General features: G+C 43.5%; 1 protein-coding gene across 2 annotated transcripts; it reads left to right on the top strand.

Annotated features, from left to right (window-relative positions):
- Nucleotides 1–12,832: 12,832 nt before the first annotated feature.
- On the top strand, nucleotides 12,833–14,031 carry LOC468708 (olfactory receptor 7G3). 2 transcript variants are annotated; one of them, XM_054674101.1, is made up of 2 exons: nucleotides 12,833–13,766; nucleotides 13,946–14,031. In XM_054674101.1, exons 1-2 carry the CDS (start codon nucleotides 12,833–12,835, stop codon nucleotides 14,029–14,031), a joined length of 1,020 nt encoding a protein of 339 aa, XP_054530076.1. The 2 variants fall into 2 exon arrangements, with proteins under 2 accessions (XP_054530076.1, XP_016789932.1); XM_016934443.2 differs by lacking the exon at nucleotides 13,946–14,031 and having other exon boundaries at nucleotides 12,833–13,771.
- Nucleotides 14,032–21,300: the final 7,269 nt, after the last annotated feature.

The raw sequence follows: 21,300 nt of genomic DNA, 5'->3' as shown, positions 1-21,300 counted from the left end.
AAATTGGACAACATCTGGACCAGGTGATCTAATCAATATCACCAGTGAGGGTCAGATGGAGACCACGTGCCTCTGAATGACACCTTGGGAGGGGCGTAAAATCACCATCACCTGTGTGGTGTTCATCCTGCATATCTGCTATTTTGTGTTTTTTGACCCACATCTCCCCATTTCCTTCCCCAACTGTTTCATTCTTTATTTCTGTGTATTTGAGCTGTCTCTCTTGATTAAAAAAAGTTCCTCATGTAAGTGACGTCATGCAATATTTTTCTTTTTGTGTCTGGCTTATTTCACTTAGCAAAATGTCCTCCAGGTCCACCCATCTTGTGATAAATGTCAGGATCTCCTTCTATTTCAAGGTTGAATAATATTCCGTTACATATATTATATGTTTTATACAATGGAATATATATTATATCATATTTATTATAATTATGTACTATGTGTATTATTACTGTATATTATATAATATATGCTAAAATAATATATGTATGTATGTTATATATATTATGGAATATATATTATATATAATATATATTATTTTAGCAGGAGGAGTCTGCATATACAAAATTCCAGAATCAGACTTGGTACAGTGGCTCACACCTGTAATCTCAACACTTTAGGAAACCAAGGCTTCCCATGTAACCAGTAGGGGCAGAATTATATAGGCAGGAGAGACAGATGGTTAGTATTATCCAGGGCAGGTATTATAAAAGACAGAGAGAAGGAAATTTGAGGTTTTGGAAAATATATTATTGAGGGGATGGACCATGGTGCATATATATATATACACACACATATAAAATGTATATATGGAATATATATGGATATAAAATATTCATATATAATATATAATCTATATTACATAATGTAATATAGATTTCATAATAATATATACACCATAATATATAGCATATATACATATAATAATACATATAATATATAGTATGTATTTCATATAGTATATTATATACATATATTACATATAATATATTACATGATATATAACATATAATGGGAATATCTATTATGTAATGGGTATGTATATACAACATATTATATTAATATAAATATTATATTAATTAATATTTAATATAATTTGAAATATATATCAATATTATATGATATTAATGTTGACATCATATATAAATACAAAATAGATATAATAGAATATTATTCAGACTACATAGCTGCTATTTTATATTTCGTATTCATGTGAGCATCAATGGACATTGAGGTTGTTTCTGTAACTTGGATATTGTAAATAATGCTACAATGAAAATGAGTGCAGACATCGTTATGAGGTGATTATTTCATCTCTTTTAGGCATATATTCAAAAGAGGAATTCCTGGGTCATATAGTAGTTCTGTTGTAGATTTCTTTAAGAGCCTGAATACTGTTTTCCACAAAGGTTGTACCAATATGCATTCCCACCAACAATGTACTAGGGTTCACTTTCCTCCATGCCCTCGCCAACATTCATCTCTCATCTTTTTTTTTCTTTTTTTTTTTTCTTTTTGCAATGGAGTTTCGCTCTTGTTTCCCAGGCTGGAGTGCAATGGTGGGATCTCAGCTCACCGCAACCTCCGCCTCCCGGGATCAAGCGATTCTCCTGCCTCGGCCTCCCGAGTAGCTGGGCTTACAGGCATGCACCACCACGCCCAACTAATTTTGTCTTTTTAGTAGAGGCGGGCTTTCTCCATGTTGGTCAGGCTGGTCTCGAACTCCCGACCTCAGGTGATCCGCCCGCCACGGCTTCCCAAAGTGCTGGGATTACCGGCTTGAACCACCGCGCCCGGCCTCTCCTATCTTTTTGATGATAGTTCTCCTTAAGGATGTGAGGTGATATCTCATAGTGGTTTTAATTTGCATTTCCCTGATGATTAGTGATGTAGAGCACCTTCTCATATACCTGCTGGCCTTTTTTATGCCTTCTTTGGAAAAACGTCTGTTCAGACCCTTTGCCCATTTAAAAATCAGGTTATTTGTTTTTCTGCTATTGATTTATAAGAGTTCTTTATAAATTTTGGATATTAACCCCTTATCAGATATGTGGTTTGCAAATATTTTTTCCCAGTCCGTGGATCGCCGATTCATTCTGTTGATTGTTTCCTTTGCTATGCAGAAGGTTTTTAGTTTGATGTAGTCCCGTTTGTCTACTAATTTTTGCTTTTGTAGTCTGCTCTTTTGGTATAATATCAAATATATATATATATTTGGTCTTTTATCCATTTTGAGTTGATTTTTGTGTATGGCGTAAGATAAGGGTCAAATTTCCTTCTTTTGCATGTGGAAATCTAGTTTTCCTGGCAGCATTTACGGAAGAGGCTATCCTTCTCCCATTTTGTCCTCTTGGTGCCCTTATTGAAAATTAGTTCACATATATGTTTGGATTTATTCCCAGGCTCTCTGTTCTGTTCCTTTAGTCTATGTTTCTGTTTTTATGCCAGTATCATGCCTTTTTTTTTTTTTTTCTTGAGACAAGTCTTGCTCTGTCACCCAGGCTGCAGTGCACGGCTCACTGCAGCCTCGATCTCCCGGGCTCAAGTGATCCTCCTGCCTCAGCCCCCCAAGTAGCTGGGACTACAGGTGCATGCCACAGCGCCTGGCTAATTTTTGTATTTTTCATAGAGACAGGGTTTCACTATGTTTGCCCAGGCTGGTCTTGAACTCCTGGGCTCAAACAATCCACCTGCCTCATCCTCCCAAAGTGCTGGGATTGCAAGCGTGAGCCACCACGCTGGGTCCCTTTTTTTTTGAGACTGAGTTTCACTTTTGTCGCCCAGGCTGGAGTGCGATGGTGCGATCTCGGCTCACTGCAACCTCCGCCTCCCGGCTTCAAGCAATTCTCCTGCCTCAGCCTCCCGAGTAGCCAGCCTCCCGAGTAGCTGGGATTACAGGCATGAGGCCTGTAATTAGCCATCATGGTTGGCTAATTTTGTATTTTTAGTAGAGACAGGAGTTCACCATGTTGGTCAGGCTGGTCTCGAACTCCTGACCTCAAGTGATCCACCAGCCTTGGCCTCCCAAAGTGTTGGGATTACAGGCGTGAGCCACGGCGCCCGGCACGTTTTGATTCTTAACAAGGACAATTGTGCCACCTATGGAGACGCCTTTGGTTTTACCACTACCCGGGATACTACTGACATCTAGTGGTTAGAGTATAGAATGCCCTACTCCCTCTAACAGAAATATCAGGTCCTGAATGTCAGTCGTACCAATGATGAGAAACCCCTGCATAGAAAAGTAGGAGATGGCCGAGCGCGGTGGCTCACGCCTGTAATCCCAGCACTTTGGCCGCGGCGGGTGGACCACGAGGTCAGGAGTTCGAGATCAGCCTGGCCAACATGGTGAAACCCCGTCTCTACTAAAAATACAAAAATTAGCCGGGCGTGGTGGTGCGTGCCTGTAGTCCCAGCTGCTCAGGAGGCTGAGGCCGGAGAATCTCTTGGATCCAAGAGGTAGAGGTTGCAGTGAGCGGAGATTGTGCCACTGCACCCCAGCCTGGGTGACAGAGACTCTGTCTCAAAGAAAAAAAAAAAGCAGGAGATACTGGCTGTAGATAAGAAGGCAGACATCTCATTGCTTGCAGAGTGAAAGAAGAAAGAACTGGTGATGTTACTGGACTACTTTCGCACTAATGTCAAGAAGGTGAGAAATCTCTCGAATCTAGGATAAGAGAAAAAATAAAGAAGGTGAGAAATCTTTGTCATGGTCGTTACTATTTCTCTCTGCAGTAAGTTGTAAAATCATTTGTTATTAAACAGGGAAGTTGTGGCCGGGCGCAGTGGCTCACGCCTGTAATCCCAGCACTTTGGGAGGCCAAGGAGGGCGGATCACGAGATCAGGAAATCAAGACCATCCTGGCCAACATGGTGAAACCTCGTCTGTACTAAAAAAATACAAAAATTAGCTGAGCGTGGTGGCACGTGCCTGTAATCCCAGCTACTCGGGAGGCTGAAGCAGGAGAATAGCTTGAACCAGGGAGTTGGAGATTGCAGTGAGCTGAGATGGTGCCACTGCACTCTAGCCTGGGAACAGAGCAAGACTCTGTCTCAAAAAAAAAAAAAAAAAAAAAAAGGAGGGAAGTTGAGACGGTGTGAATTCAAAATCCTGGAGAAATCATGAAAAGATCTTTGCCCATTGGAAATTTCCTGAAGTGTCGAAGGCCCCTTTAGAGTAGGTGATCTCAAATTTTTAGCGCTTCCCATATCACCGCGTGGGGGCAGAATTATGTAGGCAGGAGAGACAGATGGTTAGCATTTTCCAGGGCAAGTATTATGACAGGACAGAGAGTAGGGAATTTGAGGTTTTGGAAAATATATGATTGAATCTCAGTTACCTAGTTAAAGAAATGAGGTTGGCCAGGCGCGGTGGCTCACGGCTGTAATCCCATGACATTGGGAGGCCAAGGTGGGTGGATCACCTGAGGTCGGGAGTTCAAGACCAGCCTGACCAACAAGGAGAAACCCCGTCTCTACTAAAAATACAAAATTAGCTGGGCATGGTGGCGCATGCCTGTAATCGCAGCTACTCAGGAGGCTGAAGCAGGAGAATCGCTTGAACCTGGGAGGCAGAAGTTGCAGTGAGCCGAGATCTTGCCATTGCACTCCAGCCTGGGCAACAAGAGCAAAACTCCATTTCAAAATAAATAAATAGAATGCAAAAAGTAGCTGGGCATGGTGGCGGGCACCTGTAGTACCAGCTACTCAGGGAGGCTGAGGCAGGAGAATTGCTTGAACCCAGGAGGTGAGTGTTGCAGTGAGCTGAGATCATGCCATTGCACTCCAGCCTGGGCTACAGAGCAAGATTCCATCTCAAAATAAATAAAAATAAATAAATAGCAACATGGTTGAAGAATAGATGGCTTGGAGGCCTCTATGCATTAGGAGAGGAGATGCAGTAAGGCCGAAATGGTGAAGAAGTTGGGGCCGCGTGCAGTGGCTCATGCCTGTAATCCCAGCATTTAGGGAGGTAGACGGATCACTTGAGGTCAGGAGTTCGAGTTCAGCCTGGCTAACATGGTGAAACCCCATCTCTACTAAAACATAAAAATTAGCCAGGCATGGTGGCACACACCTGTAATCCCAGCTACTCAGGGAGGCTGAGGCAGGAGAACTGCTTGAACCCAGGAGGTAGAGGTTGCAGTGAGCTGAGATTGCACTACTGCACTCCAGCCTGGGTGAAGGAGCAAAACTCTGTCTCAAAAATAAAAGAAGAGAAATTATCCTGAATCATGGCATAGCTGGGTGTTTAAAGAACAGGAGTCGTGCCAATGACTTGAATGCATTAGGTCTCTGTGTTGATGCCAATTCAGATGAGAAGCCAGAGATGTGTCAGGGCAGCATGGGATTTTTGATAAATGGTGAGCAATGCAGTTCAATAATGTGGATACACATTAGGGATAGAGCAGGTAAAAAACGTTCACCATATTGCTTTGAGGTCGTACATGCCACACAAAATCAAGACCCAAGATCAAAAACACCTTGAATCCAGAAGGAGAAGATACTGGATGGGTCATGATGGAACTGCCTTTGGTGCAACAGAGAAACAGAAAACTTGTGAATTCTCTTTTTCATATGTCTTGATTTTAGGCTGGGCATGGTGGCGAAACGGTGGCTATCCCAGCTACTTCGGAGCCTGAGGTGGAAAGATCAAGTGTTTGAGACCAGCCTGGGCAACATAGTGAGTCCCCATTTTTGCACACACACAAAAATAGCTGGATGTGGTGGTGCATATCTGTAGTCCCAGTTAATTGGGCGGCTGAGGCAGGAGGATTCCTTGAGTCCAGGAATTCAAGGCTGCAGCGAGCTATGATGGCATCACTGTACTCTTGCCTGGACGACAGAGCAAGACCCTGTCTCTAAAAAAAAAATAGAAAAGAGAAAAGAAAAACTTAAGGGGAAAGCAGAGAACATTTACTATGAGTTTCCTCATATAGCTTCAGCTTTCCCTATCTTTCACTTTTTACCTATCATTTCCTACTTAGGATCTTAAAGACCTGTCTTCTTTCTGACACCCAGGCTTGAGTGTGGTGGCACGATCTCTGTTCACTGTAACCTCCACCTCCCAGGTTCAAGCGATTCTCCTGCCTCAGCCCCCCAAGTAGCTGGGATTACAGGCACCCACCACCACACCTGGCTAATTTTTGTATTTTTAGTAGAGACGGGGTTTCACCATGTTGGCCAGGCTGGTCTCAAACTCCTGACCTCAAATGATCTGCCTCTTCGGCCTCCCAAAGTGCTGGAATTACAGGCGTGAGCCACCACGCTTGGCCTTTTTTTTTTTTTTAAAGAACTGTCTTCTTAAAGACCTGTTCTCCTTAATATTTACGTTGGAAGCCATTGTCTAATTCTTTCTCATTTTTCATACATAATAGCTTTTGCCTGTCAATGTAATTTCCAATCGTAATAGAATCATTCCTTAGTAAACTACATAAAATACCAAACGATGGCAGTATCATTCCTTTGATTATGAATGCAGACATTTTCCCCCTTGTCTTCCCAAGTTTAGGGTCAATAATTAAAGAGAAACCCACACAGGCCCCATTTTTTGTCACCATCACTGCACCATTTCATACTCTATCAACTTCAGGTTTTGTTCTTCATTTGTTTCAGACTGGGTTTGGGCTTTATCTGCATGTTGTCAACATTATGTCACCATTTCTTTTCCAAAAACTTACTGTACTAAGCCATTATTGTGTTGGTATAAAGAAATACCTGACGCCAGGTACGGTGGCTCATGCCTATAATTCCAGCACGTTGGGAGGCCGAGGTGTGTGGATCACTTGAAGTCAGGAGTTTGAGACCAGCATGGCCAACATGGTGAAACCTCGTCTCTACTAAAAATATAAAAATTCGCCAGGTGTCGTGTGTGCCTGTAATCCCAGCTACTCTACTCAGGAGGCTGAGGCAGGAGAATCGCTTGAACCTGGGAGGCTGAGGTTGCAGTGAGCTGAGATCGCACCACTGCACTCCAGCCAGGGGGCAGAGCGAGACTTGGTTTGAAAAAAAAAAAAAAAAGCAATTTCTGACTCAGAGAAAGCTGGGATTCTGTCTAAGGAGGATTCCACCAGCTCCCTAGGGGTCCGATCCTAGGATCCAAGAATGAGATACCCTTGGGGTAAGAGGAAATGTGGTAGGAAGAGAATGACATACAGCTTGTCCCTTGGGGTCAGAAAGTCAACCATCCAGAAATTCCCCCTTTGTGCTCACGTCTGATCTGTGCTCATTAAGGATTTGAGCTGCCTTAGGGGAAGAAATGACAGTACTGTACACATTTAGCTAATGAGCAGCTTTGAAAATTGAGCTCCTAGGGGCCACAGAGACTGCAAATAATCTACGGGTGACCACTCCACTCAACAGCCCCGCTCATGTTAGGAAACATCACACCTGAGTCTTGCTCCAGAGATGATCCCTCTTGCCCAAGAGTGCGTTGCCTTACTTGGTTCATCTGCCCTTCTTGGGGATAGATCTTCCATTTCATCTTACAATTCTCCAAGAAAAAAAATGGAGAATTCCTCACTGAAGTCTTCAAGGTAATCTGAAATGCTCCCAATAAATGCTGTGAGAAACTGAACAAGTTTTTTATTTTATTTTTGCTCCCATCTTATCTGGAGGACAACCATAAGGTAAGAGACAATTCAGCAGAATTGTTATAAGTGAGATTCCAAACTAATCGGTGACCCTTTTCTTGATATATTTACTTCCCCTGTTTTCTTATAATTTATAATCAGATTTCATTATTTTCAGCTCTCATTCTGTCTTCTAAATCCCAGGGACTCCTTCCTTACCTAAGTATGAATTAGTCCCTTCAAAAAGGAATCTGGCCAAGTGCGGTGGCTCACGCATGTAGTCCCAGCACTTTGGGAACCAAGGCGGATCAATCACCTGAGGTCAGGAGTTCAAGACCAGCCTGGCCAACATGGTGAAACCCCATCTCTACTAAAAATACAAAAATTTAGCCGGGCATGTTGGCAGGCACCTGTAATCCCAGCTACTCAGGAGGCTGAGGCAGGAGAATCGCTTGAACCCGGGAGGCAGAGGTTGCAGTGAGCTGAGATGGCACCACTGCATTCCAGCCTGGTGACAGAGCAAGACTCTGTCTCATAAAACAAACAAATAAACAAAAGGAATCTACAGTTCTCTGGTTTTCCACATTCTTTTTTTTATTTTTTGAGAAGGAGTCTCGCTCTGTCACCAGGCTGGAGTGCAGTGGCTCAATCTCAGTTCACTGCAACCTCTGCCTCCTGGGTTCCAGTGATTCTCCTGCCTCAGCCTTTTGAGTAGCTGGGATTATAGGCACCCACCAACATGCCTGGCTAACTTTTGTATTTTTAGTAGAGATGGGGTTTCACCAAGTTGGCCAGGATGGTCTTGATCTCTTGACCTCGTGATCCGCCCGCTTTGGCCTCCCAAAGTGCTGGGATTACAGGCGTGAGCCACCATGCCCGGCCCCATGGTTTTCCTCATTCTTTTGACTGCAGATGGGGCTTTGATGAGATGCATCTGGCTTTTCAATCGTCACCATGTCTGTTGCCAGATTTCACCCTTAAATAACTTGACTCTTGTCCCCATCTCTTGACCGTGAGAAACTCCAGAAGAGGAAGTTGAGACCCACTCACCTACATTTCCAGTCTTTCGGTTTCTCTTTTAAAACCCCAAAACAGGCCAGATGTGGTGGTTCATGCCTGTAATCCTAGCACTTTGGGCTTACAGGCATGGGCAACATAGCAACATAGCCTGGGCAACATAGCAAGAGCTCATCTCTGCAAAAAAAATTTTTTTTAAATTTTAAAAATAGATTTAAAATACTAAATATAATAATAATAACAATAAAGTATAACACTTATACATGAAGTCCTCTTGATTTCTTTTTATTCCTCTCCTTCCCTTCCTGGGGACCACCACTCTCTGAAATTGGTGGGCATTCACTATGGTTAAGTTAACACTATTATTACATGTAATAATAGTGCCACAATTTGTGTATCTATCCCCATACTGATGTTTGTTTAGCTTCTTTCTTTCTTATTTTATTTTGAGACAGGATCTCACTCTGTCACCCAGACTGGAGTGCAGTGGCTCAATCACGGCTCACAACAACCTCGACCTCCCGAGCTCAGGTGATCCTCCTACCTCAGCCTCCTGAGTAGCTAGGACTATAGATGCATGCCACCATGCCTGACTAGTTTTTGTATTTTTTGTACAGATGGGGTTTCACCATGTTGCCCAGGCTGGTCTCTAACTCCTGGGCTGAAGTGATCCGCCTGCCTCTACCTCCCAAAATGCTAGGATTACAGGCGCGAGCCACTGCGCCTGGCTTTTTCTTTTTTCTTTTTCTTTTCTCTGAGACAGCATCTTGCTCTGTCACCCACGCTAGATAGAGTACAGACACACAACCCAGGCTGGTCTCAAACTCCTGGGCTCAAGCGATCCTCCCACCTCGGCCTTCCAAAGTGCTGGGATTACAGGCTTGAGCCACTGTGTCAAGCCCAGTTCTTTCTTTTCTGTACCTCATTACACTAGGAGAACCCTCAGTGGGATTTTGAGCACATGCCTTCTTTGCTCAGCCCTAAGACATTCTTCTTCTTTTTTTTTTTTTTTTTTTTTGAGATGGAGTCTCACTCTATCACCCAAGCTGGAGTGAAGTGGCATGATCTCAGCTCACTGCAACCTGCACCTCCCAGGTTCAAGCAATCCTCTTGCCTTAGTCTCCAAGTAGCTGGGATTACAGGCATGCATCACCACACCTGGCTAATTTTTTAATTTTTTTAGTAGAGACAGGGTTTCACCATGTCAGCCAGGCTGGTCTCAAACTCCTGACCTCAGGTCATCTGCCCGCCTCAGCCTCCCAAAGTGCTGGGATTACAGGTGTGAGCCACCGCACCCGGCCTGACATTATTCTTGGGATATCTTCCCTGCTTCTTCCTTTTGCACCCCATCTCACCCCCATGTCCCTGAGGCATCAAGCATTGTCCACAGCTAGAAACAAAAATGATAGGAAAGGTCATTGCAGGCCAGGCGTGGTGGCTCACGCCTGTAATCCCAGAACTTTGGGAGGCCAAGGTGGGCAGATCACCTGGGGTCAGGAGTTTGAGACCAGCCTGGTCAACATGGTGAAATCACGTCTCTACCAAAAATACAAAAAGTAGCTGGGCATGGTGGTGCACACCTATAATCCCAGCTACTCAGGAGGCTGAGTCAGGAGAATTGCTTGAACCCAGGAGGCAGAGGTTGCAGTGAGCCGAGATCGTGCCACTGCACTCCAGCCTGAGCCACAGAGCGAGACTCCATCTCAAAATAAATAAATAAATAAAAGGTTATTGCAGGACCCCTGAGCACTGTGCTAGGATACACCTATCCTAACATCTATTCATTTTTCATCCCTGCAACACCCCTGCACATTTTTATACCAGTTCCCATCGGAGAAGTGAGAAACTTGAGTCTGCTCAGAGAGGTTCAGGGACCTTCTCATGTCACGGATCCATGTCACAATTGAGGCATACATGACGGAACTGACAACTGTCTGAGTCCAAGTTTTATGCACCAATGGTTGAAGCTTTTATAATCATTTGTCTTTCTCCAGTAAAAGCCAGCTCCTGGTTGGGGGCCTGAATTTTGTTTTTGTTTGTGTATTTGGTTTTTTGTTTGTTTGTTTGTTTGAGACAGAGTCTCGCTCTGTCGCCCAGGCTGGAGTGCAGTGGCAGGATCTCGGATCACTGCTAGCTCCACCTCCCGGGTTCACGCCATTCTGCCGCCTCAGCCTCCTGAGTAGCTGGGGCTACAGGCACCCACCACCATGTCCGGCTAATTTTTTGTATTTTTAGTAGAGACGGGGTTTCACCATGTTAGCCAGGATGGTTTCGATCTCCTGACCTCGTGAACCGCCTGCCTCAGCCTCCCAAAGTTCTGGGATTACAGGCTTGAGCCACCACGCCCAGCTTGTTTGTGTATTTGTTTTAAGAGGCAGAGTCTTGCTCTGTTGCCCAGGCTGGCATGCAGTGACCCTATGAAAGCTCACTGCAGCCTCCAACTCCTGGGTTCAAGTGATCCTCCCAACTCAGCCTCCCGAGTTGCTGGGACTACAGACACATACCACCGTGCCTGGCTAATTTTTAATTTAATTTAATTTTTAAAAAATGTTTAGTATAGATGGGTCTTGCTACTTTGTTCAGGCTGGTCTCAAACTCCTGGCCTCAAGCGACCCTTCTGCCTCAGCTTCCCAAAGTGCTGGGATTATAGGTGTGAGCCACTGTGTCTGGCCAGGAACTCAATTTGTGAAGCAAAGGGCTGAGATGGGCTCACTGCACCATTCAACTGTTCACATGCTGTGATTCTATAATATGTTTGCCCCAACTCCTGAGTCATCATTACAGAATTTCCTTAACTTATGGGTTTATGAGAACAGCAGGCTGATGTTTTGACATTGCCGGCATACATCAATTCTTTACTTCCTGCTTTGGGGGCCCCAGAATCAATTTCTCAAGGATCTGGATAAGCCAGAAGGAATAGGGAAGGTTTGGCGCTGACTCACACAGGACTCCTCCAGGAATCAGTGCCAAGGCTCAGGGGTTGCCTGAACCAGGGGCTGCACCAGTAATAATAGGAAGGGTGGGTGCAGTGGCTCAAGCCTGTAATCCCAGCACTTTAGGAGGCTGAGGCGGGTGGATCACTTAAAGTCAGGAGTTCAAGACCAGCCTGGCCAACATGGTGAAACCCTATCTTTGTTAAAAGTATAAAAATTAGCCATGTGTGTTGGCACACACCTGTAGTTCCAGCTACTTGGGAGGCTGAGGCAGGAGGATCGCTCAAACCCGGGAGGAAGAGGTTGCAGTGAGCTGAGATCACACCACTGCACTCCAGCCTGGGTAGCAGAGTGAGACTCCATCTCAAAAAAAAAAAAGAAAAGAAAAAAATAATGGAAAGAGGGTCTGATGCATGGCTTACTCTTAAAATTTTCTTTATTAACATTATCTGTGATACAAATGAAAGACAGATGAAGGCAAATAAAAATAGTGGGAGGGGCTTATGCTGCTAGATAAAGAGGGCTTAATTTTTATTTTCACAAACTGTAATAAGAAAGGGAAATTGGTGGGTGAGAAAGACACTGATAGGGTACCTAGGAAGGAAGTAAAGAACAGGCTGGGCATGGGGGTTCATGCCTGTCATCCCAGCTATTTGGGAGGCTGAGAGAGGAGGATTGCTTGAGCCCAGGGGGATGAGGCTACAGTGAGCTATGATCATGCCACTGCACTCCAGCATGGATGACAGAGAGAGAGACCCTGCAAAGAAGAAAGAAGGAAAGAAAGAAGGAGGGAAGGAAGGGAGGAAGGAAGGAAGGAAGGAAAGAGAGAGAGAGAGAGAAAGGAAGGAAGGAAGGAAAAGAGAGAGAGAAAGAAAGAGAGAGGGGGGAAGGAGGGAAGGAAGGAAGGACAAAAAGAGGAGGGAGAGAGGGAGGGAAGGAGGGAGGGAGAGAGAGAAAGAAAGGAAAGGAAGAAAGAAAGAAAAAGGAGAAAGAAAGAAGGAAAGAGAAAAGAAAGAAAGAGAAAGAGAAAAAGAAAGAGGAGGGAGAGAGGGAGGGAGAGAAAGAGAGGGAGGGAAAGAAAAAGGAAGTAAGAAGAAAGAAAGAAAGAGAAAGAAAGAAGGAGGGAGAGAGAGAGAAAGAAAGAAAGAGAGAGAAAGAGAAAGAGAGAGAGGGAGAGAGAGAAAGAAAGAAGGAAAGAAAAAGAAAGGAAGGAAGGAAGAAAGAAGGAAGGAAGGAAGGAAAAAGGGTCTATAACTTATAACTGGTTTGGTTTTGATAATATTGACAAGATCAAGACTCATCAACAACATGAAAGCAGGAAACTTCTCAGACACTCCAGAATTCTTTCTCTTGGGATTGTCAGGGGATCTGGAGCTGCAGCCCATCCTCTTCGTGCTGTTCCTGTCCATGTACCTGGTCACGGTGCTGGGGAACCTGCTCATCATCCTGGCCGTCAACTCTGACTCCCACCTCCACACCCCCATGTACTTCCTCCTCTCCATCCTGTCCTTGGTCGACATCTGTTTCACCTCCACCACGATGCCCAAGATGCTGGTGAACATCCAGGCACAGACTCAATCCATCAATTACACAGGCTGCCTCACCCAAATCTGCTTTGTCCTGGTTTTTGTTGGATTGGAAAATGGAATTCTGGTCATGATGGCCTATGATCGATTTGTGGCTATCTGTCACCCACTGAGGTACCATGTCATCATGAACCCCAAACTCTGTGGGCTGCTGCTTCTGCTGTCCTTCATCATTAGTGTCCTGGACGCTCTGCTGCACACGTTGATGGTGCTACGGCTGACCTTCTGCATAGACCTGGAAATTTCCCACTTTTTCTGTGAACTAGCTCATATTCTCAAGCTCGCCTGTTCTGATGTCCTCATCAATAACATCCTGGTGTATTTGGTGACCAGCCTGTTAGGTGTTGTTCCTCTCTCTGGGATCATTTTCTCTTACACACGAATTGTCTCCTCTGTCATGAAAATTCCATCAGCTGGTGGAAAGTATAAAGCTTTTTCCATCTGCGGGTCACATTTAATCGTCGTTTCCTTGTTCTATGGAACAGGGTTTGGGGTGTACCTTAGTTCTGGGGCTACCCACTCCTCCAGGAAGGGTGCAGTAGCATCAGTGATGTATACCGTGGTCACCCCCATGCTGAACCCATTCATTTACAGCCTGAGAAACAAGGACATGTTGAAGGCTTTGAGGAAACTAATATCTAGGATACCATCTTTCCGTTGATGTCTCTGCTTCTTGGGCTTACACTGCTGGGATATGTCAGGGAGAAAGAAGTAATGAGGTCTTGAAAGCCTGACTAATGTTTTTGGGGTTTTCTGTTTTTGTTTTGTTTTTTGTTTGTTTTTGTTTTTGTTTGTTTGTTTGTTTTTTGAGATGGAGTCTCGCTCTGTTGACCAGACTGGAGTGTAGTGATGCAATCTTGGCTCACTGCAACCTCCGCCTCCTGGGTTCAAGCGATTCTCCTGCCTCAGCCTCCGGAGTAGCTGGGATTACAGGCACATGCCACCAAGCCCAGCTAATTTTTCTATTTTTAGTAGAGACGGGGTTTCACCACATTGGCCAGGATGGTCTCGAACTCCTGACCTCAGGTGATCTGCCCGTCTCGGCCTCCCAAAGCGCTGGGATTACAGGCATGAGCCACTGTGCCCCATCTAACCAATGTCTTTGAATACATGAGACCAGAGATCAGATGGTTCAGGGTGATAGTTTTGGAATCGGACCACCTGGACTTGAATTCTTTTTGGATTGATTGACTGACTAATTGATTTTTGAGACAGTCTCTCACTTTGTTGCCCAGGCTGGAGTGCGGTGGTGTGATCACAGCTCACTGCAGCCTCGAATTCCTGGGCTAAAGCGATCCTCTGGACTCAGCCTGCCGAGTAGCTGAGACTGCAGGTGCATGCCACCACGCCTGGCTTTTTTAAAATTTTTGTATCAATGCATAATAGATGTACATTGTTTCAGGATACATGTGATAGTGTAATACATTTGTATAATCTGCAAGGATTTGTTACTTTAGATATCCATCACCTTAAATATTTGTCTTATCTTTATGCTCCAACCATTCCAATTGTTCTCTTCTAGGTATTTTGAAATATACAATGGATTATTTTGAACTATAGTCACCCTACTGGTCTATCCAATACTAAGTCTTTTTTTAAAAAAAATTAAATTTAATTAAAAATTTAAAAACTTATTTATTTATTTATTGAGACAGAGTCTTGCTCTGTCGCCCAGTCCAGAGTGCAGTGGCACAATTTCGGCTTACTGCAACCTCCACCTCTGGGGCTCAAGCAATTCTCCTGCCTCAGCCTCCTGAATAGCTAGGATTACAGGCGCCTGCTACCGTGCCTGGCTCATTTTTGTATTTTTAGTAGAGACAAAGTTTCACCATGTTGGCCAGGCGGGCCTTGAACTCCTGACCTCAGGTAATCTGCCCGCCTCAGCCTCCCAAAGTGCTGGGATTACAGGCATGAGCCACCATGCCCAGCTAGCTAATTTATTTTTAATTTAAAAATTAAGTAATTTATTTACAATTTAAAAATTAAGTAATTAATTTTTAATTTTAATATTAAATGATTAATTTCTTTTTTAGAGAGAGCCTTGCTCTGTTGCCCAGGTTGAACTACAGTGGTGTAATTACAGCTCACTGCAGCCTCAAACTCCTGGCCTCAAACAATCCTTCTGCCTCAGCCTTCCAAAGTGCTGGGATTAAGCAGTGTGAGCCACTGTGCCCAGGTCGCCTATAATTTAAATCATTTCTACATTACTTATATTACCTAGCATAATGTTAATCCTATGTAAATAGTTGTATTACTTAATATTGTATTTTTGTAATATTCTTATTTAATATTTTTAAATATTTTCTTTAATATTTTTAATATTTTTGATCCACAGTTGGTTGAGTCCATGAATGTGGTACTGGCAGATATGGAAGGCTGACTGTACTTGTGTATATATATTGTTAAAATTGTCAGAATCAAAATGGAGTCACTTATTTTAAAAAAAAAAAGGCTGGGTGTAGTGGCTATCAAAAAAGTCTGCACTTTGATAGGCTGAAGTGGGCGGATCACAAGGTCAGGAGTTCGAGACCAGCCTGGCCAACATGGTGAAACCCCATCTCTACGAAAAATACAAAAATTAGCCAGACGTTGTGGCGCATATCTGTAATCCCAGCTACTCAGGAGGCTGAGGCATGAGAATCACTTGAACCTGGGAGGCGGAGGTTGCAGTGAGCCGAGATCGCACCGCTGCATTCCAGCCTGGGCGACAGAGCAAGACTCCATCTCATGAAAAACAAACAAGCAAACAAAAACAAAACAAAACAAAAACACCCTGACAAGTAAAGCTAGGGAAGGCCATGAAGAGATTTATTTCACTTGCATGCCTAATAACAAAAACTATCACAAGACAACAAAAACCACAACCTTGCACAAAAGGCTGTTGCAACCTTACACAAAAAATATTTCTGCAAGTACATCTGCCCAGCAACTGCCTGTCTAGCTTCAGACTGGCATCACCCTTGTTATTAGTTATTACTGTGAAGGATAATTATTTCAAAACAATTATGTAACCTTCCTCATTTTTCCATTAAAAAACTTTGTCTTCCTTTACCTCCTTGAATGCATACATAGTTTATGATGGCACGCGTATCGCTATTGCAATGCTTTCTTTGGCAATAAACATCATTTTCTTTTAGATAGCCTCTCTCTGTTATTTAGGTTGACTATCTATAGTTATATTGATTTATGTTTGTGCTGTTGAATTTCAAAGGAATTGAAATCAATATGCTGAAGAGATATCTGCACTCTCATGTTCATTGCAATATTAGTCACAATAGCCAGGAAATGTAATCAACCTGAATGTCCATCAACATATAAGTGGATAAAGAAAATGTGGTATGGCAGGCACCGTGGCTCACGCCTGTAATCCCAGCACTTTGGGAGCCTGAGGTAGGTAGATTACTTGAGGTCAGGAGTTCAAGACTAGCCTGGCCAACATGGTGAAACCGTGTCTCCACTAAAAATACAAAAATTAGCCAGGCATGATGACGTATGCCTGTAATCCCAGCTACTCAGGAGGCTGAGGCAAGAGAATCACTTGAACCCAGGAGGCGGAGGTTGCAGTGAGCCGAGATCGCACCACTGCACTCTAGCCTGGGCAACAGAGTGAGACTTTGTCTGGAAAAGAAAAAGAAAATGTGGTATATGATAGAGTACTATACACCCTTTAAAAAGAAGGAAATTCTGTCATTCGCCACAACATGGAGGAACCTGGAGAACACTATGCTAAGTGAAATAAGCCAGGTACAGAAAGACAAATACTGCATGATCTCAACCATGTGTAGAATCCAAAAGAGCTGATCTCATAAAATCAGAATAAAATAATGGCTACTGCGGTCAGGCACGGTGGCTGATGCCTGTAATCCCAGCACTTTGGGAGGCCGAGGTGGGTGGATCTCGAGGTTAGGAGTTCAAGACCAGCCTGCCCAACATGGTGAAACACTGTCTCTACTAAAAATACAAAAATTAGCCGGGTGTGGTGACGCTTGCTTGTAGTCCCAGCTACTCAGGGGGCTGAGGCAGGAGAATCACTTGAACCTGGGAGGTTGCAGTGAGCCGAGATCGTGCCACTGCGCTCCAGCCTGGGTGACAGAGGGAGACTCTGACTCAAAAAAAAAAACCCAATAAAAATAAATAAATGAAAATAACTTTCTGGTCTATTTTGCAACTTGCATATTTGGTGATATTCTTCTCTCTGGGGTCATGTTTTCTTATTCTCAAATAGCCTTGTCTGTTTTGAGAATGCCGTCAGCAAGTGGAAAACATAAAGCTTTTTTCACCTGTGAGTCTCACCTCCCATTTGTTTCCCGATTCTACAGGGCGGGTTGGGGGGTGTACATTAGCTCTGCCGTTTCTGACTCTTCAAGGAGGACTGCGGTGGCTTCAGTGATGTACACAGTGGTCACACCTATTATGAACCCCTTTATCTACAGCCTGAGGAACAGAGATATGAAGAGAGCCTCGGGGAAACTCATTGGTAGGATAACTTCTCTTCCTGATTATGTTGTCCACTTTGGACTTGGGATTCAAAATGGGTCAAAGACACAGAAATACTGGTGAGCCAGAATGCCTGACTGATCTATCACTGAGTTTTCTAAAATGATTAGATAACATAGTGGGTAAGTACATTTTAACTTGGGGTTGAAACATCACTTGTTCTTTGTGTGTAGCTCTGTGATTTTACGAAAATGAGTTCCACGGCCGGGCGCGGTGGCTCACGTCTGTAATCCCAGCACTTTGGGAGGCCGAGGCGGGAGGATCACGAGGTCAGGAGATCGAGACCATCCTGGCTAACACGGTGAAACCCCGTCTCGAATAAGAATACAAAAAATTAGCCGGGCGTGGTGGCGGGCACCCGTAGTCCCAGCTACTTGGGAGGCTGAAGCGGGTGAATGGCGTGAACCCAGGAGGCGGAGCTTGCAGTGACCTGAGATGCCGCACTGCACTCCAGCCTGGGCGACAGAGTGAGACTCCGTCTCAAAATAAATAAATAAATAAATAAAAATTAAAAATAAATAATAAAAAAATTAGTTCCATTCTCCAAGCTCAGTTTTTCTCTTTTTCTTTTTCTTTTCTTTTTTTTTTTTTTTGAGACAGAGTCTGTTCTGTCACCCAGGCTGGAGTGCAGTGGTGCAGTCTCGGCTCACTGTAGCCTCCGCCTCCTAGGTTCAAGCAATTCTCATGCTTCAGTCTCCGGAGTAGCAAGGATTACAGGCAAGCATCACCACGCCCAGCTAATTTTTTTCTATTTTTAGTAGAGACGGGGTTTCGCCATGTTGGCCAGGGTGATCTCAAACTCCTGGGATCAAGAGATTCTCCCGCCTCGGCCTCCCAACGTGCTGGGATTACAGGCCTGAGTCACCAGGCCGACCACCACCACATTTCTTATCAACCCTGGGACAACACGTTCTACCCTTAACGCTACTTCATTTCCTGCTCACTTTCCACAGAGTCAGCAAACTTTCCCCAAGGTGGTATCTGAACACTTGCCTCATGACTTTTCCCTTTCTGAGTCTCTGAACATTTCTATTTTTTCTTTATTTTGGTTTTAGAGACACAATCTTGCTGTGTTGCCCAGGCTGGAGAACCAGAAATAGAAATAAAACTAATTTTTGTGACTTTCAATGTGATAAAGCAATCAGATGAGAAAACTTTTATTAATTTCTGGTTCAAAGACATATTTTAGTGTGACATAATCATAAATATTCATGTAATAGTAGTGCCAGTAACAACCAAGAAAAAAACAGAGAAAATTTATCAAAAAATAGCTACAACCAAAGGCTCACATCCAAGAAGCAACTGAAGTAGCTTACACACCTCCAGAAAAAGATTTTACTCTCTTTTAAAATGATTTCTAGAAATAACTGTTTTTTAAAAATCCTGAATAGCCAAGATAACCCTATGCAAAAGGAACAAAGCTGGAGGCATCACACTATCTGACTCCAAACTATACTACAGGGCTACAGTAATCAAAACAGCATGGTACTTGTACAAGAACAGACAAATAGACCAATGGAACGGAATAGAGAACCCAGAAATAAGACCGCACACCTTCAACTATCTGATCTTTGACAAACCTGACAAAAACAAGCAATGGGAAAAGGATTCCCTACTCAATCAATGGTGCTGGGATAACTGGCTAGCCATATGCAGAAGATTGAAACTGTACCCCTTCCTTAAATTATATACAAAAATTAACTTAAGATAGATTAAAGACTTAAATGTAAAACCCAAAACTATAAATACCCCAGAAGACAACCTAGGTAATACCATTTAGAACATAGGCACGAGCAAAGATTTCATGATGAAGACACCAAAAGCAACTGCAACAAAAGCAAAAATTGGCAAATGGGATCTAATTAAACTAGAGAGCTTCTGCACAGTGAAAGAAACTATCATCACAGTGAACAAACAACCTACAGAATGGGAGAAAATTTTTGCAATCTATCCATCTGATGAAGGTCTAATATCCAGCATCTATAAGGAACTTAAACAAATTTACAAGAAAAAAAAAAACCATTTAAAAAGTGAGCAAAGAACATGAACAGACATTTTTCAAAAGAAGACATATAGGCGGCCAACAATCATATAAAAAAAAGCTCAATATCACTGATCATTAGGGAAATGCAAATCAAAACCATAGTGAGATATCATCTCACATCAATCAGAATGGCTATTACTAAAAAGCCAAAAAATAACAGATGCTGGCAAGGCTGTGGAGAAAAAGGAACACTTATACACTGTCAGTGGGAGTGTAAATTAGTTCAACCATTGTGGAAGGCAGTGTGGGAATTCCTCAGAGACCTAAAGACAGAATACCATTAGACCCAGCAATCCCATTACTGGGTATGTACCCAAAGGAATATGAATCATTGTACTATAAAGACACAAGCACACATTATGTTCATTGCAGCACTATTCACAATAGCAAAGACATGGAACCAATCTAAATGCCCATCACCGATAGAATGGATAAAGAAAATGTGGTACATACACACCATAGAATACTATGCAGCCATAAAAAAGAATGAGATCATGTTCTTTGCAGGAAAATGGATGGAGCTGGATGCCATTATCCTTAGCAAACTAGTGTAGGAACAGAAAACCAAAGACCACGTGTTCTCACTTATAAGTGGGAGCTAAATGATGAGAATATATGGACACATAGAGGGGAAAAACATACACTGTGGCCTATTGAAGGGTGAAGGGCTGGAGGAGGCAGGGATCAGGAAAAATAACTAATGGGTACCAGGCTCAATACCTGGGTAATGAAATAATTGGTACAACAAACTCCCATGACACAAGTTTGCCTATGTACAAACTTGCATATGTGCCCCTGAATTAAAATAAAAATTAAAAAAATAAAATAGACTGGGCATGGTGGCTCACGCCTATAATCCCAACACTTTGGGAGGCAGAGGTGGGTGGATCCCCTGAGGTCAGGAGTTCCAGACCAGCCTAACAAACATGGTGAAATCCCATCTCTACTAAAAATACAAAAATTAGCTGGGAGTGGTGGCAGGCGCCTGTAATCCCAGCTACTTGGGAGGCTGAGGCAGGAGAATCGCTTGAACCCAGGAGGCAGAGGTTGCAGTGAGCTGAGATCGCGCCACTGCACTCCAGGCTGGGTGAAAGAGCAAGACTCCATCTCAAAAAAAAAAAAAAAGAAAAGAAAAAGAAAAAAAGAAAAGTGGATGATGTACACTTGGCCTCTAGGGTCAGGACAGCAGCCATCCTGAATTTCTCCCTTGTTCTGCAAGGATTTAAGCACCCTGGGATTACAGTGCCAACACAAATTCCTTGGCTAATGAGGAGCTTTGGCAATTGAGCCACTAGGGAGGCAGAGACTACAATGTACCAGTGACCACCGCATTCATGAGCCACTGTGCCCAGCCAGAAGCTTTTATTTCTTATAAGAGAAAGAAACTCTGACTATAATTTACATGAATAAGAAACAGAGTTATTTTTTATGACAAGAACTTCAGGGGTAAGAAATGCATGGGAGCAGTAGTGTGGGGATTCATGCAAGCCTCGGGAAGATGACTCCACATCTGTGCTGATTTTCCTCTTGCAAACAGATGTCTGCAGAAATGTAGGCATCATATTCAGACATGGTGCTCAGAGAAAACCGACGGTCTTTCTGTAGGTCTGCTGTGAAGAGAGTCTATTTGTAATAGAAATTTTCTTTTA

Source organism: Pan troglodytes, chromosome 20 (genome assembly GCF_028858775.2).
Source record: "Pan troglodytes isolate AG18354 chromosome 20, NHGRI_mPanTro3-v2.0_pri, whole genome shotgun sequence".
NCBI classification, from domain to species: Eukaryota; Metazoa; Chordata; class Mammalia; order Primates; family Hominidae; genus Pan; species Pan troglodytes.
This window is presented reverse-complemented; position numbering and strand designations above follow the sequence as displayed.